Raw genomic sequence first — 24,177 nt, 5'->3', positions numbered from 1 at the left:
CACCATATCCTAACCACAGAGCCCACTACGACCTAACCACAGATGCCACTGCATCCTAACCAGATCCCACCACATCCTAACCAGAGCCCACTGCATTGTAACCACAGAGCCCACCGCATCCTAACTGCAGAGCCTGCCGCGTCCTGTCCACAGAGCCCACCGTATCCTAACTACAGAGCCCACCGTATCCTAACCACAGAGCCTACCACATCCTAACCACAGAGCTCACCGCATCCTAACCACAGAGTCCACCGCATCCTAACCAGAGCCCACTGGATGCTATCCACAGAGCCCACCACATCCTAACCACAGATGCCACCACATCCTAACCAGAGCCCACTGGATCCTATCCACAGAGCCCACCACGTCCTAACCACAGATGCCACTGCATCCTCACCACAGAGCTGTCCTCCCATGCTCCTTGTTTTCATGCAGGCTGCTCCCACTCCTCGGCTCCTCTTCATTCATTACCTGGCCAGTTGTTACACACCTTCTAGTCCAGGGCACAGGTCTCTTCTTTCTCCCTCTCTTAACACTGGCTTTGACGTCCACGGTTGCCCCATCCTCTGAGAAGGTGTCCCCACAGCTGGTGTAGCCCAGTCACAGTGAGCTTCTGCTCTCCTGCCACGCTGCCTTCTCCCTGCCTGTGAGCATGTGCTGTGAAAGGAGCTTTGAGACTGCACACTTTTGTATCCCCTTTCCCTCGAATAATTTAGGTGTTTAATGCCCATTGAATGAATGGATGGATAAACAAACAGAAATACATGAAAATATGTCCTTGATACTTTAAGGCAAGTGAGTGCTCATCCTGGAATTGTTATTTGGCCCATAGTTCAGTACCGTGGTCAGATTTAGTTGAAAGGTGTTCTTGAATGTGTCTTGTCTTTCAACTGTCCCACACCAGCCCTCTTGTTCTCATTGGAAGAACATGTGCTTTATAATCAGTAGAAGTAATAATGGAACAAATGATGTTTTTGTGTCATTCTAGCAAGGGAAGTCACAGAAATGTCCTGGTTGCAGATGGAGAAACAAATATGATTACAAGAGAATAGAAATATATGCATCATAATAGCTAAAGATGGTGGTATTTTTGCTGTGTATCAGGCACATGTTAAGAACTTCGCATTATTTTCTTTAATCTTTGAAAACTTTTTCCAAACAAGACAACTGAACACAATTAAATTCTTGCCTCAAGTAAGCAGCAGAAACAGGGCTACCTGTGCCCTAGAGCCTGTTAAACTCTGCTTACAGTGGTTTGTTATCTGATATTCCCCAGATGTATCGTCATTCATAGAGGAGAGCACAAAACATTTACACATAACTTGTTTTCCTTCCAAAATCAATGCATTTGAAATGTTTAGAGAATAAAAGCCCAGGGGACACTAGTGTCTTCTGATTCCTGAGGAAAGCCATAAATCAAGACCCTAGTGGAAGAAAAATCTCCCCTGTCAAAAGCAAAACTGTTTTCTTTCAGTCTTAGTCTAATCATGTCCCCAACAGATAAGACATGCCCAAGCCAGACATTTTAAAATCTACCTGATTTCAAACTAATTAGAGGAAATATAGAGAATGGAAGCAGAAACACAAGAAGATTTTAAAAATTGGCTTGCAGGAAAAGATTGAAAATAAAACACAGACTTTGGCCAAATAATGACTAGACGTGGGATTGCAGGCCGATCATGATATTCCCTGTGAGTATTCAGAGAATACCGACCACAAAGAGATTGGGAGTTTTAAAGATGAAGTCTGGAAAGTGGACTGAAATTGTATAGAAGATCAGTTAGGCTGAACATTGAAGAAGGTTTCCTAACACTGAGCACTGATAAACTGTGGAAGAGTCTTTCTCAAGGGAAGGTGTGGAAACCCTGTTATTGAGTCATTAAATTCAGTGGGCACAGTTCTAGGAAATAGGGAGTCAGAATTAACTACACATGACACCCTTGGGGCAGTCTACATGTGGAGTAAAAATTATTCCTTTCTCTCTCTATCTTCTATAATTTTGAAATGTATTTCTTTGATGCTATTTGGTATATTTTACTTTCAGTTTTCTTCTTAGAAATTTGGTAATCTTTTTCCTCCAAAACCAGATATAGTATAAGAAACGTACCTTTAAAACGTTGGAACAGGCTGAGAATGACTTAGTTCCAAGTAAATAAATAAAAGCCCATTCCCAGACATTGTCTGGAGATGGGTGATGTGCTGGGGAGAAGCCCAGTGTCTTCATCCATTTGTGCTGCTGCAACAAAATACCTCATACTGAGGCCATTTATAAACAACAGAAGTTCATTGCTCACAGTTCTGGGGGCTGGGAAGTCCAAAATCCAGATGTCAGCAGGCTTGGTGTCTGGAGAGGGCTGCGCTCTGCCTCCAGGATGGCGCCTTGTTACTGCATTGTTTGGAGGGGAGAAACACTGTATCCTCACAGGGCAGATGGGATGGAGGGCAAAAAAGGGCTGGACTCTGTCTGAAGTCTCTTTTATAGGGGTATTAATCCATTCATGAAGGTGGAGCCCTCATCCCCTGATCACCTCCTAAAGGCCCCACCTTTTAATACCACCACAATGAGGATTAAGTTTCAATATAAATTTTGGAGAAAACACCACATTTAAACCATAGTACTCACCAAGTTTATACATTATCCCTTATTTTCTTTATGACATATGCATCTTTATTTCTTTAATCACCCAAAATCCATTCATTGTGTTAGGGTTCACTCCTGGTGTTGTACACTCTATGGGTTTGGACAAATGTATAATGACATGGATCCACCATTGTACCATCATACAGAGTAGTTTCACTGCCCTAAAAATCCTTTGTGCTCCATCTATTCATCCCTTCCCCCCCTCAACTCCTGGCAACCACTGACCTTTTTATGTATGTCCATAGTTTTGCCTTTTCCAGAACGCCCTGTAGTTGGAATCATACAATATGTCGCCTTTTCAGATCGGCTTCTTTTACTTAACTTTTATTTAACTTTCCTCCATGTCTTTTCATGGCTTGATAAATGATTTATTTTTAGTGCTGAGTAATATTCCACTGTCTGAATGTACCATGGTTTATTTATCCATTCACCTGCCTAAAGGTATCTTGGTTGTTTCCAAGTTTTGGCAATTATGGGTAAAGATGCTATAAACATTCAAATGCAGTTCTTCATTTCTTACATCTAAATATTGATCAATTTGGAATTTACTCTGGTACATGGTGTCAGATAAAGATGCAATTTTATTTCTCAGATGACTATTCAGTTGTTAGATACCATTAATTGGATAGTCTCTCTTTGCCTCAGTGGTTTGAGATGTGATTACCTTTGTCCTGTACTAAATTCCTGTACGTGTTGGGTTGAGTTCTGGACTGCCCACTTTGTTCCACCTGTTTCCCTTCACATCCCATCCCCACAGCGACCTGGCGTGGAGTCCCTGTAACCTGCTTGATGTACTCTAGGGCTTGTCTCCAGCATTAGCCTTCTTTTTCAGAATTTTCTGGGTTTCCTTTTAGAATCAGCTTGCCCAGTTAAAAACAAATAACTATCTTAGTTCATTTTGTGTTGCTATAACAGAATACATGGGACTGGGTACTTTAGAAAAAATAGTGGTTTATTTAGCTCACAGTTCTGCAGGTTGGGAAGTTTAAGGGCACGGCAGTGGATTCTGGTGAGAGCTTTTTTCCTGCATCATAACATGAAGGAGAAGGTCAAGGGGGAAGCAGATACTTGCAAAGAGAAAACCAGAGGGGCATTATGGCTTCATTACAGCCCACGCTCATGGGAACTAACCCATTTCCTTGAGGACTAATCCATCTTGTCAGAGCAAGAACTCACTGCCTTGAGAACAGCACCAAGCCCTTCATAAGGAATCCACCCCATGACCCAAACACCTCCCACTAGGTCCCACCACCCCTCAACACCGCCACACTGAGGACCATATCTCAACAGGGGTTTTAGCTACAAATAAACCATACCCAAGCCATAGCAATGACAAAACAAAATTACACTTTTTAACCAGGTGTCTTGTCCAAAACAAAGCACTATTGCTGTTTCTTTGGGAATCCTGTCAACTTTATAAATCAATTTAGAGAGGATTCATTATGTTAAACCTCCCGATCCAAAAATGTGGCATGTCTTTCTGTTTGTTTAAATTTTGTTGTGTCCTTCAATAGGATTTTGAAGTTTTATTCACTATAGTCCTTGGTCATTTCTTGTTAAACTTATTCCTATTATCTTGTTTGCTGCCGTTATAAATGGAGTCATTTTTCCTTTACAGTGTCTCTCTAGTTGCTGTGTGTCTATATGAAAGTTATTGATTTCTGTATATTAACTTGGAACCCTTTCACCATATTAAGCTCTCTCATTGTTTCTAGCAGTATGTCAACTGGATTCTCTGGAGGTTTCCAGACACAGAATCATAGCATGTTCAGACAGTGCTTGTGTTACCTGCCCCTCTCCAATTACTACAGAGCTAATTTCTCTCTCTTGTTGTGCTCGTCAATGGCTGCAGCAGATGTTCCTGAATGGTTATAGAAGTGCCTGGAGTGCTTGCCCATAGAGCATGATACTCATGTGTGTGTGTGTGTGTCTGGTGTGTGTGTGTGTGTGTGTGTGCATAAAATCACATTCAGGAAACAATCCCTCTGTTCCACTTGATAGAGTTGAGTTTTGATAAAAACTCAATGTTTTATCAAAAGCAGTTGTATTTTGTCAGATGCCTTATCAATATCTGTGATTATGCTTATTTTTGTATTGCATTTAAATTTTTTTTTCTTTTTCTTTTTTTTTTTTTTTTTTCCTTGAGACGGGGTCTTGCTCTGTTACCCAGGTTGGAGAGCAGTGGTGCAATCTCAGCTCACTCCAACCTCCGCCTCCGAGGCTCAAGTGATCCTCCCACCTCAGTCTCTCAAGTAGCTGGGACTACAGGCTCATGCCTCCATACCCAGCTACCTTTTGTATTTTTTGTAGACTTGGGGTCTGGCTATGTTGTCCAGGCTGGTTTCAAACTCCTGGGCTTAAGCAATCCACTGGTCTCAGCCTCCCAAAGTGCTGGGATTACAGGTGTGAGCCACTGTGTGCCTGGCCTTAATTTTTTAATATAATCAATTCTTACATTTCAGAAATAAGCCCACCTTGCAGGGATGTACTCTAGTACTCTTTTCCTCTGCTACTTGATGGCTAGTATTTTGTCTAACTGAGGGCTCTGTTTTCTTTGTTGCGTAGCCTCCGTCAGGTGGGTATGGCAATAATTTAGACATTCCATGGTGACACACAACCTGAGTCTTCTCTTGTCTTTACATGCTCCGGACACTTACAATCTGCTACCTTTCGGTCGAATTCTACAAAACTCACCGTGCTTGGTGCTTTGGCGGGGTGCAGTAGCCCTGCTCTTTGGCCAGCTTTTCTACTTATTCTATAGAAATTCGTATACATATATTTTCTGTGACTACTTCTCATGTTGTCTTACAGAGTAGTAGTTTTACTCTCAATAGCCATTTATAAGAAAAGAGATCACCAATAGCCACTATGTATGGAGTGATGCTTCTATACAAACTTGCATTTTATCGGTTTAATAGCATCATTGGAAGGATTGGAATAAATGCTGTTGGCACCACAGCCACCCCATCCTGGGCTCCTGATCTTCTCCAGCTGCTCTGAGTGCCGGTCAGGGCAGCTCACGGCTGCAGCCACCTCCTGAGAACGGCCCTGGCCACCAGAAGCCTACACGCCTGGGAGCACCCACAGCTCATAACTGGCACATTGCACACCCTTGCCTCACACTCCTGAGCTTCCTGTTGGGTCAGCTGGACATGGGACCTCAGCACAGCCTCCCCTCGCCTGGCGTCTCTGCTGCCCCATCCTGTCTTCCTGACTTAATAAGCCCCTGCCGGAGCATCCCCGACCCAGCCTCTGCTGCAAGGCGGCCTGGCTTCGGACACATTTTTACACAAAGCATTGCTCGTTGAGTGCAGAGCATTTTTGGCGTCCATACAGCTTGGCGTGGCCTCACCCCGACCCCAGCAATCAAGGATCTCCGTGTGGGGAATCAGAGTACTGAAAAAGGAGAATGTTAGACACTTCTGTGCAGCGCTGACACAGCCCTAAATGCCACTGGTTTGTACCTGGAGGGTGATGCCCATAAACCAAGGACTCGGTTTCTCTCCATAGGTATGAGTGGCCTCGACCTGCCTGTGGCCCCACCATGGCAGCAGCACCCACGCGCTGTCCTGTGACGCGGGTGTTAAGAAAAGCGTGTTTATCCGAATGCTGTTGGTGCTGTTTCTGTTTTCGACCTTTTTGCTCGCAGTCTTTAACTGCTACTGAGCTGTTTGCCACCGCACCACGCTGCCTGACGCCGCACTGTCCGCGTGGCGCCAGGGGAGAGATGACGACGCCCGTCCTCTCCTTTCCCCCAAATTAAATCGGTCAGCCCCAAATTCGGCCATTCTTCATTAAAATCTTCCTCTTTCTCATTTGTAGTGTGTGGTACCCGAGCACATCTTCTGGTTTCTTGCTCTCCCCCATCCTCTGTGTAAATTTCCCAAATCCTGTGGATTTGGTCCTTCCTCTGCTCTCTGGGTCCCTCCCGCCAATCCACTCCTGAGGGCGCTTCCTAAGTCCTCCTGCACCATGTCCAGCCCTGGCCTCCCACCCAGTGTCCCGGCCCCTTCTCTCCTCCTGTGCAACCCAGCACTCACTCATGGGCAACAGTGCTGCTGTCCTTCCGGAAAACCCTTTCACAGCTCCCACTGTCTGTTGGTGAAGAGCTGGATCTTCAGGGTGGTACTCAGGGCCTCTGTGACCGACTTCCACCCACCTTGGAAGCTTCGCCACTTTCCCACACACATCTCCCACAGGCTCCAACGTCGGCTTCTCCTTGTCCCGCAGAATACGCCTGTGCCCTTTCCCATCCCTGCCTCGGGTCGCCATGCCCACTCTGCCTGGGACACCTCCTCCTGCCCCCTGTGCAGAAGCTCCCAGGGTGTGAGTCCATCTTTCCCTTCTCCTCCCTCGCTCTTGTGCTGGTGACATTCCGTGTACAGCACTTCTGCGACTTTTCTCATATGACATCTCGTGCTGCAGCTGTTTCTGACTGCATCATCTCCCTCGGTCCAGGCTTCACATCTCCTGTGTTGTGGGAGCATGGTGCTGGCCGTAGGGGTGGGAATCTTGAAAACTGAATATGCAAACAATGCACTTCTTGGGCCACATAACTGTGCTGAGTGTGGCAGAGCCTGGAGCCAAACGGAGCTGGGAATCAATGAGGGGTGAAGGGAAAGCAGTTGCTTTTTTCTACAGCTCCAATTTCCACGGAATCCAAAGAGAAGGAGCAGGCCGGGGCCTCACAGGCCACAGCACTGTGGAAATTGGAGCTGGGACAGCAGCACTGTTGCCCATGAGTGAGTGCTGGGTTGCACAGGAGGAGAGAAGGGGCCGGGACACTGGGTGGGAGGCCAGGGCTGGACATGGTGCAGGAGGACTTAGGAAGCGCCCTCAGGAGTGGATTGGCGGGAGGGACCCAGAGAGCAGAGGAAGGACCAAATCCACAGGATTTGGGAAATTTACACAGAGGATGGGGGAGAGCAAGAAGCCAGAAGATGTGCTTGGGTACCACACATTACAAATGAGAAAGAGGAAGATTTTAATGAAGAATGGCCGAATTTGGGGCTGACCGATTTAATTTGGGGGAAAGGAGAGGACGGGCGTCGTCATCTCTCCCCTCGGCGCCACGCGGACAGTGTGGCATCAGGCAGCGTGGTGCGATGTCGTCCTCGTGAACCATTTCTCAACAGTCCACATGTCACTGACTGCCTGAGTGAGACGGTGGCTCCCACCCCTGGCAGAGTCAGTAGCAGCTGCCCACCCCGGCTCCCTGTAGCCTTAGATCCTGATCCCATCTGCTCCTCCACTTCTGGGACCCCCGCTGGGAGGCAGCCTCCGCCCCCAGGATGGCTGAGAGAGGAGGAGGCCTGGAGCTGGGACAGGGCAGCTGCTCACGAAATTTCCCGGGGGAGGAAACTCAGGGGGGGCTGGTCATCTCCTCTTTTGATTAAAGCGGCCTGGGGAAGTCCGGTCACTTCCTGAGCTCAGGAGCAGTCCAGTCCCACCAGGGAGGGGGCAGTGGGTAGACAGCAGGACCAGGACCATGGAGTTCTCTTCAGGCACAGAAGCAGGGGCTGCTGGGAGAACTGGGATGAGCGGAGACAGCAGTGGACATGGGCAGGAGGCGGGGGCTGTGCTGGACCGCTTTGCCTGGAAGGAAGGACACTGGACAGACAGACCTCAGCTGCAGAGCCGCGGGGGCAGGGATGCCGCTGGGCCTCCGCGGGGCACTTCCGCAGTGCTCCGTCCCTCCGGGCTCCGCGTTCTCCCTGGCTCTCACTGGCAGCTGCTGACTCCGCCCTTTCATCTCACAAAGAAAGATCCTGCGTTGGGGCCCAGAGAGGGCAGATGCCCTCAGGGCTCGAGAACCAAGTGCTCAGGGGAGAAAAAGTCACATCAGAGGAACAAGTGTGTGAGAAGTGAGAAGTGCTCATGACCAGCCAGCACTGTTTGCCGTGGGGAAGTCGATTTTATTTAAGATGGGAGGGAGGTCTGCTTCTGGCATGACATGAATTTGCGTGTCACCTCTTCCAAGAAATGGTCTGGACATGTATTTACCAGGTGACTCCGTGGACGTGGCCGCAGTCGGCAGCTAACGCGTCTCTGTGCTGCCCTCACTTGGCCTGGGATCCGGGCCCAGCCAGTGGCTGTCACATCCCAAGGCTCCTAGGTGCCCACAACGTACCCGCCACCTCCAGCCGAAGGGCCTGGACGATGGATTTGTTACTGGATCGGCAACACTGACCCGTCTAATGACACGGACTCCCTAGGGAGACCCTGCTTGGATCATTTGGTGGAAATTCTGACTCGTGTCCTCAAGGAATTCACCATCTAAGTGCAGAGAAAATACACATCCACAGAGACCTGTTACAGCAGAGCAAACAAACATTGGCTTGTGTCTTCCAGCTTCTTCTGAAACAAAGTGATGGATATTATACTTTAAGGACATTACGCTGGGGGTTGTTTTTCAGGTTTCTTTGTTTTGTTTGTTTTCAGTCCCTGAAGGGAGTATCATTTTTGTGGATGGGGTTCCTTTGACTATGGTTAAAATGACACATCCAGCGTCCTTTCTGTGTTAGGGTGACAGGTTCATCAGCTCCTGTCCTGCATTTCTGTGTTAGGGTGAAGGGTTCATCAGCTCCTGTCCTGCACTGATCCCGTTGGGGGACAGGGGAAAGCGCAAAGGTGGTCAGAGGTCGGGCAGGAAGCCCAGGCTGTAGCCAGCACTGCTCCCACTCACAGGGGACCTGGGACTCAGAGGTGAAGAAAACTGCCCTGGTAGTAAGTCCGACCTCAAAACTCTGCTCCTACGGTGCCTCAGGAGCATTTCAGCAACCTTACGGATAACAGAGGCACTTTGAGCGCCGTCTCAGGCTGCCATGGAGTAGGTGGGAATCCCTCAGGTGGGCAGTCGCCTGTGACGGCCTGGGGCACACAGAAACCTTGCTTCCCAGCTCTCAAAACAGTGTTTCCAAGGTTTCCTAACCCAGGGAAACCGCTGTTGTGAGACCCTGAAAAGAACGAGGAGGGAGACGGGGGCCGTGGGCCGCGCTGCCCTGATGCTGTCTGTGTCCCCAGGACTGGACGCTCGGCAAGCACAGGTCGTGGCCCTGTCGTCGGGGACCAAGTGCATCAGCGGCGAGCACCTCAGTGACCAGGGGCTGGTGGTGAATGACTGCCACGCAGAGGTGGTGGCCCGGCGGGCGTTCCTGCACTTCCTCTACACGCAACTGGAGCTGCACCTGAGGTGAGCGGCTGGGGATGGGCTCCAGGGCAGGCGGACACCATGGCTGGGGGCTGCCAGGGAGCAGAGGGGGCCCATGCCTGGCTCAGAACACGCTTCCCTCTATCCTGGCACAGGGTGAGCCAGGAAGCGCCCCTTGTTATTCAGACTAGAGACATCCCTGGCGCACCTATAGAGCCGCCATGCGGGCTGGGAAGATGCTAAAATTCCAGGCTTCCTCCTTACTCCACGTTTCCCTCCAGAAAACACCTTTGCAGCCCTCGTCCTCCTGGGCAAGGCCACCCTCTCCTGGCCTCGGCTCCCCACGCCCCCCACATTCCTGCACTGCCCCCTTTTCCGCCGTTGCCCTCAGAGAACGTGAGTGCAGTGCCAAAGGAGTGGTTTGGAGATGCGCTGTCTTCTTGCCTCCTGTGCCAAGTCCATGTGAAGAGGCTGCTGAGACCCTGAGAACTGTGCCCCAGTCAGTATTGGGTTCCCGGGGTTCTGTGGCCTGCTCTGGCTGTTGGGCAGAGGTGGCTGTCATGGGGCAGCCTTCTGTCCCTGAGACACCTTAGACGGGAATGAAACCCACGTGGTTTGCAGCACGTGGCCTCTCCAACACACCTCCAGCCCGGGCTGTTCAGTCCCAAGGGCTCGCTGTCAGCTCCTTGCCCGAAACGCTCCCTCCTGTGTCTCCTGTCTATTCTTTCACATCCCCTGAAGCCGTCTGCGTTCCTCAAATCCACGAGTAATGGGACCTCGGGGGGCTTTGGCGAGGGTCATCTCCATGCCCATTAGCTGTGCAAAAGCCACACAAAAGCAGAAAGGCCCATGTGTAGCCAAGCAGATGCCACTGAAAACAACACCTTAATACACTCAGCTCATTCTTTTTTTTTGAGACGGAGTCTTGCTCTGTCGCCCAGGCTGGAGTGCAGTGGCACGATCTCGGCTCACTGCAACCTCTGCTTCCCAGGTTGAAGCAATTCTCCCACCTCAACCCTCTGAATAGCTGAGACTACAGGCATTCACCACCATGCCCAGTTAATTTTTGTATTTTTAGTAGAGACGGGGTTTCATCACGTTGGCCAGACTGCTCTCAAACTACTGACCTCAAGCGATCCACCCGTCTCAGCCTCCCAAAGTGCTGGAATTACAGGCATGAGCCACTGCGCTTGGCCCACACTCAGCTCATTCTTATCAGAGCCTCTGAGCAGGGAGCCACAGGCTGAACCCATCCCTCAGTTCCCTGAGGCCTGTGGGTGCGGCAGGAGTTGGATATGGGAGAACAGAGAAATCTCTCAGAATGTAGGGAAGGATTTCTCCTAAATGCCCACCTGCTCAACTGGGACTATCTCCAAGATCCCTCGCTCATGTTTGTGTCAGAGAAGGTAACTGGGCCAATATTTACCAGGAGCTGGTTACCTGCCTGGTGCTATGCCACCAGCTGGGGGGTCCACAGGTGTACCCGATGCCTGCCCTGCATGGGGAACCGGCACAGGGGAGCGGGGTCCAGGGCAGCCACGTGGCTGATAGGCCCTGCCCCGGGGTCCAGGCTTGGGACACATTTGCCAAGGGTCCTGGGGGAGGCGGCTGGGGCAGGCGGCTGGGGTAGTGGGGGGCGGTGGCTGTGGGCTGAGTGCGGCACAGAGGCAGGAAGGCTGCTGGATGCCGCAAGGGCTTCCTGTGGAGGAAATGTCTGTTCTGTTGCCTGTGTGATCTCAGGGCCCCGCAGAGCACAGTCCATCACCCGTGGGGCAGAACGTGTGAAAACAGCAAGACCGGCAGAAAGTAGATGGCCAGCAAGCAGGGAACAAACACCAGGAAGCAGGGAACAAACACCGGGAGGCAGGGAATAAACACCGGGAAGCAGGGAACAAACACCGGAAAGCAGGGAATAAACACCGGGAGGCAGGGAATAAACACCGGGAGGCAGGGAACAAACACCTGGAAGCAGGGAACAAACACCGGGAAGCAGGGAACAAACACCGGGAGGCAGGGAATAAACACCTGGACGCAGGGAACAAACACCGGGAAGCAGGGAACAAACACCGGGAAGCAGGGAATAAACACCGGGAAGCAGGGAACAAACACCGGGAGGCAGGGAATAAACACCGGGAAGCAGGGAACAAACACCGGGAGGCAGGGAACAAACACCTGGACGCAGGGAACAAATACCGGGAGGCAGGGAATAAACACCGGGAGGCAGGGAATAAACACCTGGACGCAGGGAACAAACACCGGGAAGCAGGGAACAAACACCGGGAAGCAAGGAACAAACACCGGGAAGCAGGGAATAAACACCGGGAAGCAGGGAATAAACACCTGGACGCAGGGAACAAACACCGGGAAGCAGGGAACAAACACCGGGAAGCAGGGAATAAACACGGGAAGCAGGGAACAAATACCGGGAAGCAGGGAAGAAACACCGGGAGGCAGGGAACAAACACCGGGAAGCAGGGAATAAACACCGGGAGGCAGGGAACAAACACCGGGAGGCAGGGAATAAACACCGGGAGGCAGGGAACAAACACCGGGAAGCAGGGAATAAACACTGGGAGGCAGGGAACAAACACCGGGAAGCAGGGAATAAACACCGGGAGGCAGGGAACAAACACCGGGAAGCAGGGAATAAACACCGGGAGGCAGGGAACAAACACCGGGAAGCAGGGAACAAACACCGGGAAGCAGGGAACAAACACCGGAAAGCAGGGAATAAACACCAGGAGGCAGAGAATAAACACCGGGAAGCAGGGGAATAAACACCGGGAGGCAGGGAACAAACACCTGGACACAGGGAACAAACACCGGGAAGCAGAGAACAAACACCGGGAAGCAGGGAACAAACACCAGGAGGCAGAGAATAAACACCGGGAAGCAGGGGAATAAACACCGGGAAGCAGGGAATAAACACCGGGAAGCAGGGGAATAAACACCGGGAAGCAGGGAATAAACACCGGGAAGCAGGGAATAAACACCGGGAAGCAGGGAATAAACACGGAAGAAGGAAATGCAGGCGCATTTGCTCAGTGCCCGCTCAGGTGGGACTGAGGTGGGGCTGCTCAGCTCGAGCTTCACAGCTGGTGGGGGTTTTGCAACAGGCCGAATCATTCACCATCAGAGAGAGGCTGGGACCTCTCCCGCCCCACCTGGGTCATGGCTGGATGCAGAAGGAAAGCTGTTTCCCCACGGCTCTCCACGTCCACCTGTGCTGGTGACCCAGCCCAGGCCTTCCTACAGCTCCTTTTCTCCTTTTAATCACACACAAGCTGCCCACTTAGGCTGCGTCAAACCTGCAGTCCGCTGTGAGGTACGGCTGTGAGCAGCACTGGCAAATCCACAGTCACAGCTGTGTAGACGGATAGATGTGGGTTAACAGCAACGGGGGAAAATGGCCTGGTAAAAGATCCTGGTGGGGCCAGGCGCGGTGGCTCACGCCTGTAATCCCAGCACTTTGGGAGCCTGAGGCCAGGAGTTCAAGACAAACCTGGCCAACATGGTGAAACCCCATATCTACTAAAAATACAAAAATGAACTAGGCGTGGTGGCGCATGCCTGTAATCCCAGCTGCTCGGGAGGCTGAGTATTACTTAATACTCAAGGCAGAAGAATTGCTGGAACTCAGTGGGTGGAGGTTGCAGTGAGCCGAGATCGCGCCACTGCACTCCAGCCTGGGCAACAGAACAAGACTCTATCTCAAAAAAAGAAAAAGAAAAGAAAGGAAAAAGATAAAGAAAAACTTGGGGAACAACTCTACAAAACAGGACTCAAGCATTCACCTGGTTGGAACGTTTCTGGTTTGGTTTGTGATAAATGACCCCAAACCTCTTTGTGACCCTAGCAAGCGGCGCGAGGACTCGGAGCGATCGATATTTGTGCGGTTAAAAGAAGGCGGCTACCGGCTGCGGGAAAACATCCTCTTCCATCTCTACGTGAGCACCTCCCCCTGCGGAGACGCAAGACTCCACTCGCCCTACGAGATCACCACAGACCGTAAGAGACAATGCTTTTACCTTCTGTGGGCCAGCAGCCCCCAGCTGCCTCTATCTGGGACTCTGTCCCGGGCGGTGTGTGGGGCCCTCGGGTACTGGAAGAGGATTGCCTCTGCAATTAGTGGGATAATCATGCCTCCAAAATCTTAGTCTGAAATGCTCAGGTGATTGGCAGAAGAGTAGTCTGAGGCCTAAAATTAGCAACCTAATGGCCGTAGTTCTCTGTTTTGTTTTAATAACTCAGATAATCCCTGTGTCCTGGGTTGGGAAAATGGGATGAAGGGAAGGCCAGTGAGAGCTACCGAGGCTGGGAGCAAATTCCGACTGGCTCTGCTTGCCTTCGCTCACAGCGTTGGGGAGAAAAAAGCTCAGCTTTTGCAACCAAGCCGAGGATGAGTGATTCCCTGCAAAGGGGTCTCCCCAGGCGAACTATAAAGTTCCATTGCAAACCCGCCCTGTGAGCATTTATCGGGGGAGATGGGACAGAACACACCACGCGGTCCCCGCCTCTCTGTCCTCTCCATCAGCAAAGGGCAGTGATGCTGTGAGTGCCAGGGTCGGAGGGCCAGGCCTGGAGCAGGGCGGGGCTCTCCCTTGATGCCACCCTTGACAACAGCATCTCCATGATAAAAGAAAAGGTGCTGCAGGGAAACTCCTCTCTTTCATTTTAATGATGAAATCCTATTGCTTAGTGCTATCTGCATATGTCACACACATATATTTATATACCACATACACCACACGCATACCACATATACCACACATGTATACCACACACATACCACACACACCACACACTACACAATACACACCCACCACATACACTACATGCATACCACATACACCACACACACAAACCACATACACTACACACACACCACATATACATGTATACCACATATACCACAAACATACTACACGATACACACATAGCACATTCACTACATGCATACCACATACACCACACACACATACCACATATACCACACATCCATACCACATATAGCACACACACCACACACATACCACATATACCACATGCATATCACATACACTATAAACCACATACACCACACACACATACCACATATACCACACACACCACACACCACATACCACATACACTACATGCATACCACATATGCTACACATGCATACCACATACACTGCACATACACCACAGATACCACACACATGCCACAAGCACCACAGGCATACCACACACACCACACACAGACCACATACACCATACACATCACATACACCATACACACATATCACATAAACCACACACGTATACCACATATACCACACACATATCACACACACCACACACATACTACACAATACACACATACCACATACACTACATGCATACCACACACACCACACACCATACCACATATACCACATGCATATCACATATACTACACACAAACCACATACAGCACACACACCACATATATCACACACATACCACACACCACATACATGCCACACACCACATACCACAAACACTACACACATATCATATACACTGCATGCATATCACATACACTACATGCATAGCACATATGCCACACATGCATACCACATACACTGCACACACACACCACATACACCACACACATGCCACAAGCACCACACGCATAGTAGACACACCACACACAGACCACATACACCACACACATCACATATATCACACACATCACATACACCACACACAGCACATACACCACACACACATGCCACATATACCACATGCATATCACATACACCACACACACATTCACATGCTCCCACATCCTTTCCAGAAGCAGTCCCAGGCAGATCTTTCAATGCAGGCAATGCATGTGGTGTGTGTGTGGTGTGTGTGGTGTGTGGTGTGTGTGTGGTGTGTGGTATGTGTGCGGTGTGTGTGATGTGTGTGATATGTATATGATGAGGGGTCCAGTCCTGATAAGGGAGGAAACCTCTGGTAGACATACATGGACAGCACACCGCTATTAAGGCTTGACTTTGGCCTGACTCTCCTCCGGTGGAAGGCTACATGGTGTTTTAATTACCAAGGTAAGGAAAATTAAACATTTTCATAGAGCCCTGCTGTGTTCCAGGCTTTGTCATGCAGCCTCCACCAAAGACAAGAAGGTGTGGGGAAAATGGTGTCTTTAATTCCACATGAGCTTAGCCTGATTCTCCAGTCTTCAGATGGGATGCTGGCCCAAAAACATTCCTCCTCCTTTCTGTGGATTTCCCTCCAGCCCCACTGCTTTCCCTTTGGGATGGCTGGATAGGGTTCTCTGTAAGTGGATCCTCTGGGATGGCTGGATAGGGTTCTCTGTAAGTGGATCCTCTGGGATGGCTGGATAGGGTTCTCTGTAAGTGGATTTAGGGTGGCATTTCCACACCCTTTGGAAATTAAATGGGAGAATCCCATCAAACTGGGAATGAAGAAAGGGAAGCCTATTCAACATCAGGGACTTTTAAAGGAACGTCCTGCAGGAGGAAGAGAGAGGCAGGGGCGGCCTGAGCACCTGAGAAGTGAACACAGCCACAGAGGGAAGGGGGCCCAGTGTGGCCCCACGAGATCACACAGGGCACCCCTGCTACCAGGCCGACTCAGGAACAGAGAGACAGAAAAACCACCAGGAGTGGCTTCATTTTCACTGGACATATTCAGCAAGCCAGAGCTACATGATACCAGCCCACCCGATAAAACTGTGAAATCTGGTGCATTGCACAGCTACTGGGAATTCTGTGAAATCTGGTGCATTGGACAGCTACTGGAAAGTATCTTTCCATTCTTCTTTAAAGGGTTGCCATCATAAAGACCCAGCTAGGAACCCTCAGACTCGAGAGGAAAAGTGCCGCCAAATGCTTGGGGTTGGCACTAATTTGTCCAGCCTCTTCCTTGGCTAATGTGCCCCTGGTGGGAGTTGGGAGAGGGCTAAGTGAGAACAGCAGGAGCCTTGTCCACGCCTGAGACCCCGTGGTCTCCCCAGGGGACAGTTCTAGTCCATTGGGCCTCCCATGTCTCTGTACATCGATCACCAACTGCAGCCTCTCCAGCCAGCCCTCACTTCCAACTGCAGTGTCTGTGGTTTAGAAAAACAAATACATTCTCCGAGGCGCCCTGGGGTTCACTTCCAGACACAGATGTCTTTTATTTCATGGTGCTTTTAAGAAGTGGCAGGTGCTGGTAGGAGAAAAAGTAAAGCATTTTTCTCACATTTTTGCAGCAGATATGCCAGGCAAAATGGAGAAAGTCCTTCCTGTGCCGTGCTCTCCGCTGGGCTGGTACTGCTCCTCCGCTCTCCTATCTGGAGAGTGTGGAGAAGGTAGGCACTTGGCGAACTCTCCTGTAACACGGATTCGTCTGCCAAAGTCACTCAGTAAAAGCAGGAGAACCCAAGTTCCTGCCGTTGTCTGCTTGGAAGGAGCCTTCAGAGAGCTGGCTCTGCAACCTTCAAACCTCCCGAGGAAGGCAGAGACCTTCAGGAACAACTCCTGCCATTTCCCCTGCAGAGACGCTTTAAGCTCCTTTACAATAAGGGGCAGGGGTCTCCAGGTTGCTAACTCAGGCAGTGTGTTTCTTTGTTACCCTTTAAAGAGGGCTGGAGCATGGATAAGGGGAGCAAGTGGCCTGGATTTTGCTGTGAGGGGCTCCTCCAGGGCTAGCGAAGGGCAGTGTCGATAGTGACAAGCCCCCAAAGAAAACGCTGGCGGCAGGAGCTGGACACCTCCAGTTTGCACTGTTCCCAGAGGTCTGCAGCTGGCACTGCCTCCCTCCCATGGATTAACCTGCAGAAACCCAGCTGCACTGCCCTCCAATTCAGAGGCCCACACTCCCAAAAGAAGCCCAGGGAACGAAACAAGCCCTAAGGGGCATGATGTTATTCTCACAAATGCAGAGGCCGCAGAGTGCAGAGAGCTGAGTCCCCTCCACTGAGACCTTTGCTGGGGGCCAGAGGAGCCCATCTGAAACCGAAGGACGCTCTGGACTGAGGTCTCAGTCTTCTCAAGTGCTCTCTGCCTCTGGTGCCTTCTGGACCTGCCCTGTCTCCTCTCACCAGCACCATGCTTGGTCCTGGTCTCTTTAGCTCATCCCTTCCTCAATCTCCCATTTGGCCTGCATCAAGCTATTGTGCATCTCCACAGGGGCCACGCCTGCTAACCTCTCTCTCAACTGTGCCAGACTTCTCCTCTTTCTCACACATATATACCCACACATACACAAACACACACATACATAAGCACATGTGCACACAAAAACACATACATAAGTACGTGTGCACATGCACACACATAAGCACATGTGCACAAACACACATACATAAGCACATGTGTGCACACACATACATAATCATGTGTGCACACAAACACATGCATAAGTACATGTGCACACATGAACACATGCATACGCACATATGTGCACACATGCACGTGTGCACACACATATGCACATGTGCACACACATACGCACATGTGCACACAAACACACGTACGTAACCACATGTGTGCACACACAAACACATGTACTTAAGCACATCTGCACATACACAAACAGATACATAAGCACACATGTGCACACACAAACACATGTACTTAAGCACATCTGCACATACACAAACACAGATACATAAGCACACGTGTGCACACACAAACACATAAGCACACGTGCACAAAACAAGCACACATACACAAGCATATGTGCACACACAAGCACACGACAGGTATCTGATGCATCGGATCTATCAATATAACCATGATGTGATTAAGTCAAAGAGAAGTTTGGTGCCCAAGATTGTTCCCCCTTCCTTTAAAAATGAAGGAACACAGAGTAGAGCATAAGAAAAAATTTCTGTAGATAGGTTTAAATAATCATTACAGTAAGTGTCATGTAACCAAAGGCCCAGGAGAGAAGCGAGTCTGACTTGGGGTTTCTAGGAGCACACTTCAGAAGCACACTTCTGACTCTCCGGTGTCTGCTGAGCAGCTGCCTCCCAGCAGCAACCTGCTCCGACAGCTCAGCAGGACCAGGAGTTCCCCGACCCCCAACCACCTGCGGCCCAGGCTCAGGGGCTCCAAGTCCTAGACACAACACCAAGACCCTGGAGTTGCCATCAAACCCCACTTTCCTGGGATGCACGTGGCTCGAGAAATTCTAGATGTCCCCATGTTATTTTTCCCCTCAAAAACATTTGTCTAGAGAGATCATAAATTCCCCATTCCTGGGGGCCTTAGACGTGGTATCAATGCCGGCTGGTCTCAGGTATTGTGGGAGCTGTGTCGCCTGCCAGCTTTGGAAGACATTCAAGTTTGTTGTTTCCAGCCTGGCTTATCTTTCAGGGTTCTGGGCCAGTGTTTACCAGTGCAGCTCGCCCCATGCACTCTGGCTGAGTTTCTGATGCATTCGGGGCAGACAGGCATCCAAGACTCTAGTTTTCTGAGCACAGGCCGGGTTTTGAGCCACCGGGTTTGAACTCCTTAAATCACCTCCTCAGACTGGGAACATTTGTTTCCTTGCTGGCTTCGTAGAAAGGGCTTGGCGGCGTGGTCGGCCTGGTAGCCTGTCTGTCTGCAGAGGCCAGGCAGAGCTTATGGCCGGACTCCCCGCTCTGTGGTATCACCGGCAGGAAGGAAAAGTGTTTGTGGTGTCACATGCGATCGAGGGGACAGGTGCTTTTGTGACAGAAACCGCGGACTCAGTCTTCAATGTCATGCGACCCAGGGCTACTCTGTTCATCTCAGATGACTCAAAACTGCTACATCTGTGGCTTTCCTTGGACCTAGAAGGGCCAGGTCAGTTAAGGTAGGGACAAGTGCCTGAAAAACATTTATTCCCACAGCCAGGAGAACATGCTGTGTGTGTCTATGTTAGAGTCAGGGCTCTGATGACTGCTGTCAGTGCAGACTCACAGAGGGCAACGGGTCCCTTAGTGGCTCTGGGAGGCCTGGGATAGAACTCAGACCTGAAAGAGCACAGATGGAACAGAAGATGAGGATCTCAGTACTTCACTGTGGATGAGCAGCTCCTCTCCTCCCAACCCACCAATGACCTGCCTGCAAATTCTTCTTTCTTGGCATGGTTTTTAAATAACCTGGTAAACTCAGTTCTTATGGCCATTTTCCGAGAACTTAGCAGCTTAAATTCTCCAGTCTATGTCCAGAAAATGCCAAGAAAAATAGATTATGTCATATATTTACCTACAAGTTCATGCTAAGAGCCCAGTATGTTTGTTCTAAGCCAATTCCATTCAACGATTAGAAAGGTAGTTCAAGAGATTTAATCAAAATCCCATAGGAAGTCAGGGAATATAAAATACAGTTCCTTAAATTCCTGTCTTCAGATTTTCCTATTGAGTTACAGAAATATGCAAAATATGATAATATCCGTGCATTGTAGGATAATGAATTTTAATGGCCTTATAATCCAGCATCATCACTATCATCATCATCATCAATCAAGTAAAGCAAAGTGTACCCACATGGCCACATGGTAACTACTGTGGATATTATTTTTATTACAATGAATACCGGGTTGCTTCACAGGTAGACTTTCTGGGATATGCCTTTTGAAGACAGTTTGAAAATCTAAAATTTATTGGTGTTTAAAAATATTTTCTTCTTTTCTCATGCCTGTGGTTTGTTTCATTTTTGGTGCTCTCTCTCCCCCTTGTGATTGTAGCAACCATGCATCACATTTTAGATAAATCTTTAGCTCCCTAGAGGACAAGCTTCTTGTTGTTTGTCTCCAACTCCTTTTGATTCTCCCCTAAAAATAAAATATTCACTGGAACAATTTTCTAAAGCACATCCTCATTTAGAAATGAGGATCTAAAAACTATCCTTATTTACCTTGATATTGACCTCAAAAGATAAGCATTTTATCTAGGGTTTTATACAGGTTAATAAACACCGTAATGAAGAGTCTGATGACTTGGACTGTCAGAATTGGACCAGAATGTTTGAATGTATTTGGGAGCATCTATGTAGACACAGCAGTCAGGAGTTTGAGGTTCTACGCTTTCACTGTCTCGGGCACACTCTAAATCCACTACAGATCATTTAGGGCCAGCTCCCTGCAATTGCTGGTTGGATTTGCATTTTGTTCAGCCTTAAGTGGCATCTTCAACTCCTTCCCACCTCTCACAATTAGCCAGGAAAGAGCCAGAGGAAATGGGCTCTGCAGGATCACCGACATTCAGGTCACCCTAGGGCTGCTCACTTATTAGGGAGCCTGTGGAGAAGGCAGCCCAAGACTGAACACCTCCAAAAATAAACACTCAGGAGCATCTCATGCACCTGGCTCTTCAGGCAAAATTAGTCTAACCTGAAAGCTTTGGGTTAACTCCTAGGAACTAGTTGTTAATTAAAGCCGGGCCTCCCTGTTGTCATGGCATTAACAAGCTATCAAGTCTACTTCATGGAAAGTTAGTTGTGCAGTAGCAACTGGTAAGAATTTAGAAAAGTCTTACAATATAATAGGCAACTTTCAAGATCTCGAAAAAGACCACAATAGTTGAAACATTGGGAGAATATAAGGATACTATAATTAACAGAAATAGAGGGACAGCAACAACCACATTCCCTGAGAAAATATCCCCCAAATGGAAGAGTAAAGTCCCTAATATTGTGATAATGTTGTGGAAACTGTTAAGTGTGATGGCTCCTCCATGCTTTCAATGTTGCCTTCCACAGAAAGTTGATGTTCATAAAGAACCAAGTGTTTTGAGTCATACAAACTATTTTATGTTCAATTTATCATCACCACCACCATCATCACCATCATCACCATCACCCTCATCATCACCATCATCACCATCACCCTCATCATCACCATCATCACCACCATCATCACCACCACCATCACCATCATCACCATCACCATCATCACCACCACCATCATCACCACAATCATCACCATCACCACCACCATCATCACCATCACCCTCACCACCACCACCACCATCATCATCACCCTCATCGTCACCACCGTCATCACCATCACCCTCATTACCATCATCAACATCGTCATCGCCATCATCTTCACCCTCATCATCATCTTCATTATCACCATCTCCATCTCCATCACCATCATCACCACCATCACCATCATCACCACCACCATCACCATCATCACCACCACCATCATTACCATCACCATCATCATCACCATTGTCATCATTATCTTCACCATCATCACCATCACCAACATCACCATCATATCACCATCTCCACACCACCATCATCTTCACCATCACCATCACCTCCATTATCACCATCACCATCACCACCATCATTATCATCACCATCACCTTTAAAGCTGCAAAGAAGAGATTTGTGCTTTATCTGGGGAAGGGCTGGGCATTTATTTGCTGTGCCTGCCCAGGCTCAATACCTCTCCTTGGCTCTTTTTTCCATGAATGACTCAAAGACGGGTCCAAATTTTATCTCATCAAGTATCTAGTTGGTTACAAAGTGAAAAGCCATCTGAAGCCTCTCAAAAGGTCTTTTCTCCAAAGAATGCAGTGATCTTTCTTCCCAATGCATAGCGTTAGGTACTATGAATGTAGAGTGAAATAATGTCAGCTCTTAGAGACAATTAGAAAAGACACTGGAAATTACTTGGGATCTGTAGGAGAAAGTTCCTATATAAACCCAAGCATTAGTTACCATTCAGCACTGTATTAGTCCATTCTCACATTGCTCTAGAGAAACACCTGAGACTGGGTAATTTATAAAGAAAAGAGGTTTAATTGGCTCAAGGTTCCGCAGGCTGTACAGGAAGCATGGCTTCTGCCTGGCTTCTGGGGAGGCCTCAGGAAGCTCACAATCATGGTGAAAGGTGACATGGCCAGAGTAGGAGCGAGAGAGAGCCGGAGGGGAGATGCCACACACTTTTAAATGACCAGATCTCATGAGAACCATTCACTGCCATGAGGACAGCACCAAGGGGACGGTACTAAACCGGGCATGAGAAATCCGCCCCATGATCCAGTCGTCTCCCACCAAGTTCCGCCTCCGACACTGGGTATTACATGTCAATATGGATTTCGGCGGGGACACAGATCCCAGCCATATCAAGCACTGTCACTGGGGAAAGTGAGGGGGAAATTCCATTTCCACAGCTTCTGAAACTTCAATAGGAACTTTCTAAAGAAAGTATTTAATATTCACTTATGTCATCATACGTATATAAATGATAGAATCACTATACTATTTTATATATAATTCAAATGCAAAGCAGTAGGTCATTTCCATATTACAATACAATCCAGATTTAACGTACAAAATTTTGGCTGGGTTCAGTGGCTCGGGCCTGTAAGCGCAGCACTTTGGGAGGCTGAGGCAGGCGGATCATGAGGTCAGGAGTTCGAGACCAGCCTGGCCAACATGGTGAAACCCCGTCTCTACTGAAAATACAAAAATTAGCCGGGCGTGGTGGCGCACACCTGTAGTCCCAGCTACTCAGGAGGCTGAGGCAGGAGAATCTCTTGAACCTGGGAGGTGGAGGTTGCAGTGAGCCAAGGTTGCGCCACTGCACTCCAGCCTGGGTAACAGAGTGAGACTCCATCTCAAACAAAACAAAACAAAAACATACAAAATGTTTTCAAAGAAAGAAAAATATAAATTTAAGCTTCCTCCTGCTCATGCTAGTTCTCCAGGTAATTATGGGGAATGTGGTATGGGGGGGGCGGTGGGTGTCAAGGGGACCCTGGAAAGGAGAACCCAGAACACCTGAGGGGCCCACGGAGACCCACCAGAGGCTCCGTCGCTTCTGGGCCTCATGGGACTCCTACCCATGGAGACCCTTGGTAATTAGAGGACACAGTGAGAGCGGAGGTGCCCAGGCGACCCCAGCACCTTCACAGCAGCCACCTCGCTGACTCCTCCCAGCCTGGGCAGCAAGCACTGCTCTACCCCTGTCGTTAGAGGAAGTCACTGGGTCACAGTGACTTTGAGACACATTCCCAGGGTTACACAGCCAGCTTACCATGGAGCCGGGATTGACACCTGGACCAGGGCAAGAGCTGAGTCCCACTCACCGCCTACTTCTGCACAGCCCTCCAGCTAAGCATAAATATTTACATTTTTAATGGCTGAAAAGTGAGAAAAATGATATTTCACGACACCTGAAAAGGACACATCCAACTGCGTATTCAAGTCCACGAAGGAAAATGAAGCATTGAGGACGCAGTGGCCCCTCACTAGCCTGAGCACGGTCCAGGCCGTGGCTGCGTTTACGCAGCAGAGGCAGGTGTTGGTGAAAAGAGAGTCTGGCTCATGAAGCCTGGGTTTTTACTCCCTGACCCTTGACTGGGAAGTTGGCCCAGCCCAGGCGGGATGGTGTGTCTCTGGAGCCCACCCCCACACAG

The 24,177-nt window shown here is 49.2% G+C and overlaps 2 protein-coding genes across 2 annotated transcripts in view; both read left to right on the top strand.

Annotated features, from left to right (window-relative positions):
* Positions 1 to 24,177, top strand: part of DIP2C (disco interacting protein 2 homolog C) — an 840,898-nt gene that overhangs the window by 97,842 nt on the left and 718,879 nt on the right. The gene's annotated exons all lie outside the window — the stretch shown is intronic.
* ADARB2 (adenosine deaminase RNA specific B2 (inactive)) overlaps positions 1 to 24,177 on the top strand; it is a 526,169-nt gene that overhangs the window by 464,021 nt on the left and 37,971 nt on the right. The window contains exons 5-6 of the mRNA XM_050805463.1: positions 9,665 to 9,833; positions 13,648 to 13,799. Of these exons, the coding sequence (XP_050661420.1) occupies positions 9,665 to 9,833; positions 13,648 to 13,799 (321 nt within the window). The remainder of the gene's footprint in view (positions 1 to 9,664; positions 9,834 to 13,647; positions 13,800 to 24,177) is intronic.

The sequence above is a fragment of the Macaca thibetana genome, chromosome 9 (genome assembly GCF_024542745.1).
Source record: "Macaca thibetana thibetana isolate TM-01 chromosome 9, ASM2454274v1, whole genome shotgun sequence".
NCBI classification, from domain to species: Eukaryota; Metazoa; Chordata; class Mammalia; order Primates; family Cercopithecidae; genus Macaca; species Macaca thibetana.
Note: the sequence above shows the minus strand (reverse complement) of the source record. Positions and strands in the feature narration are given on the sequence as shown.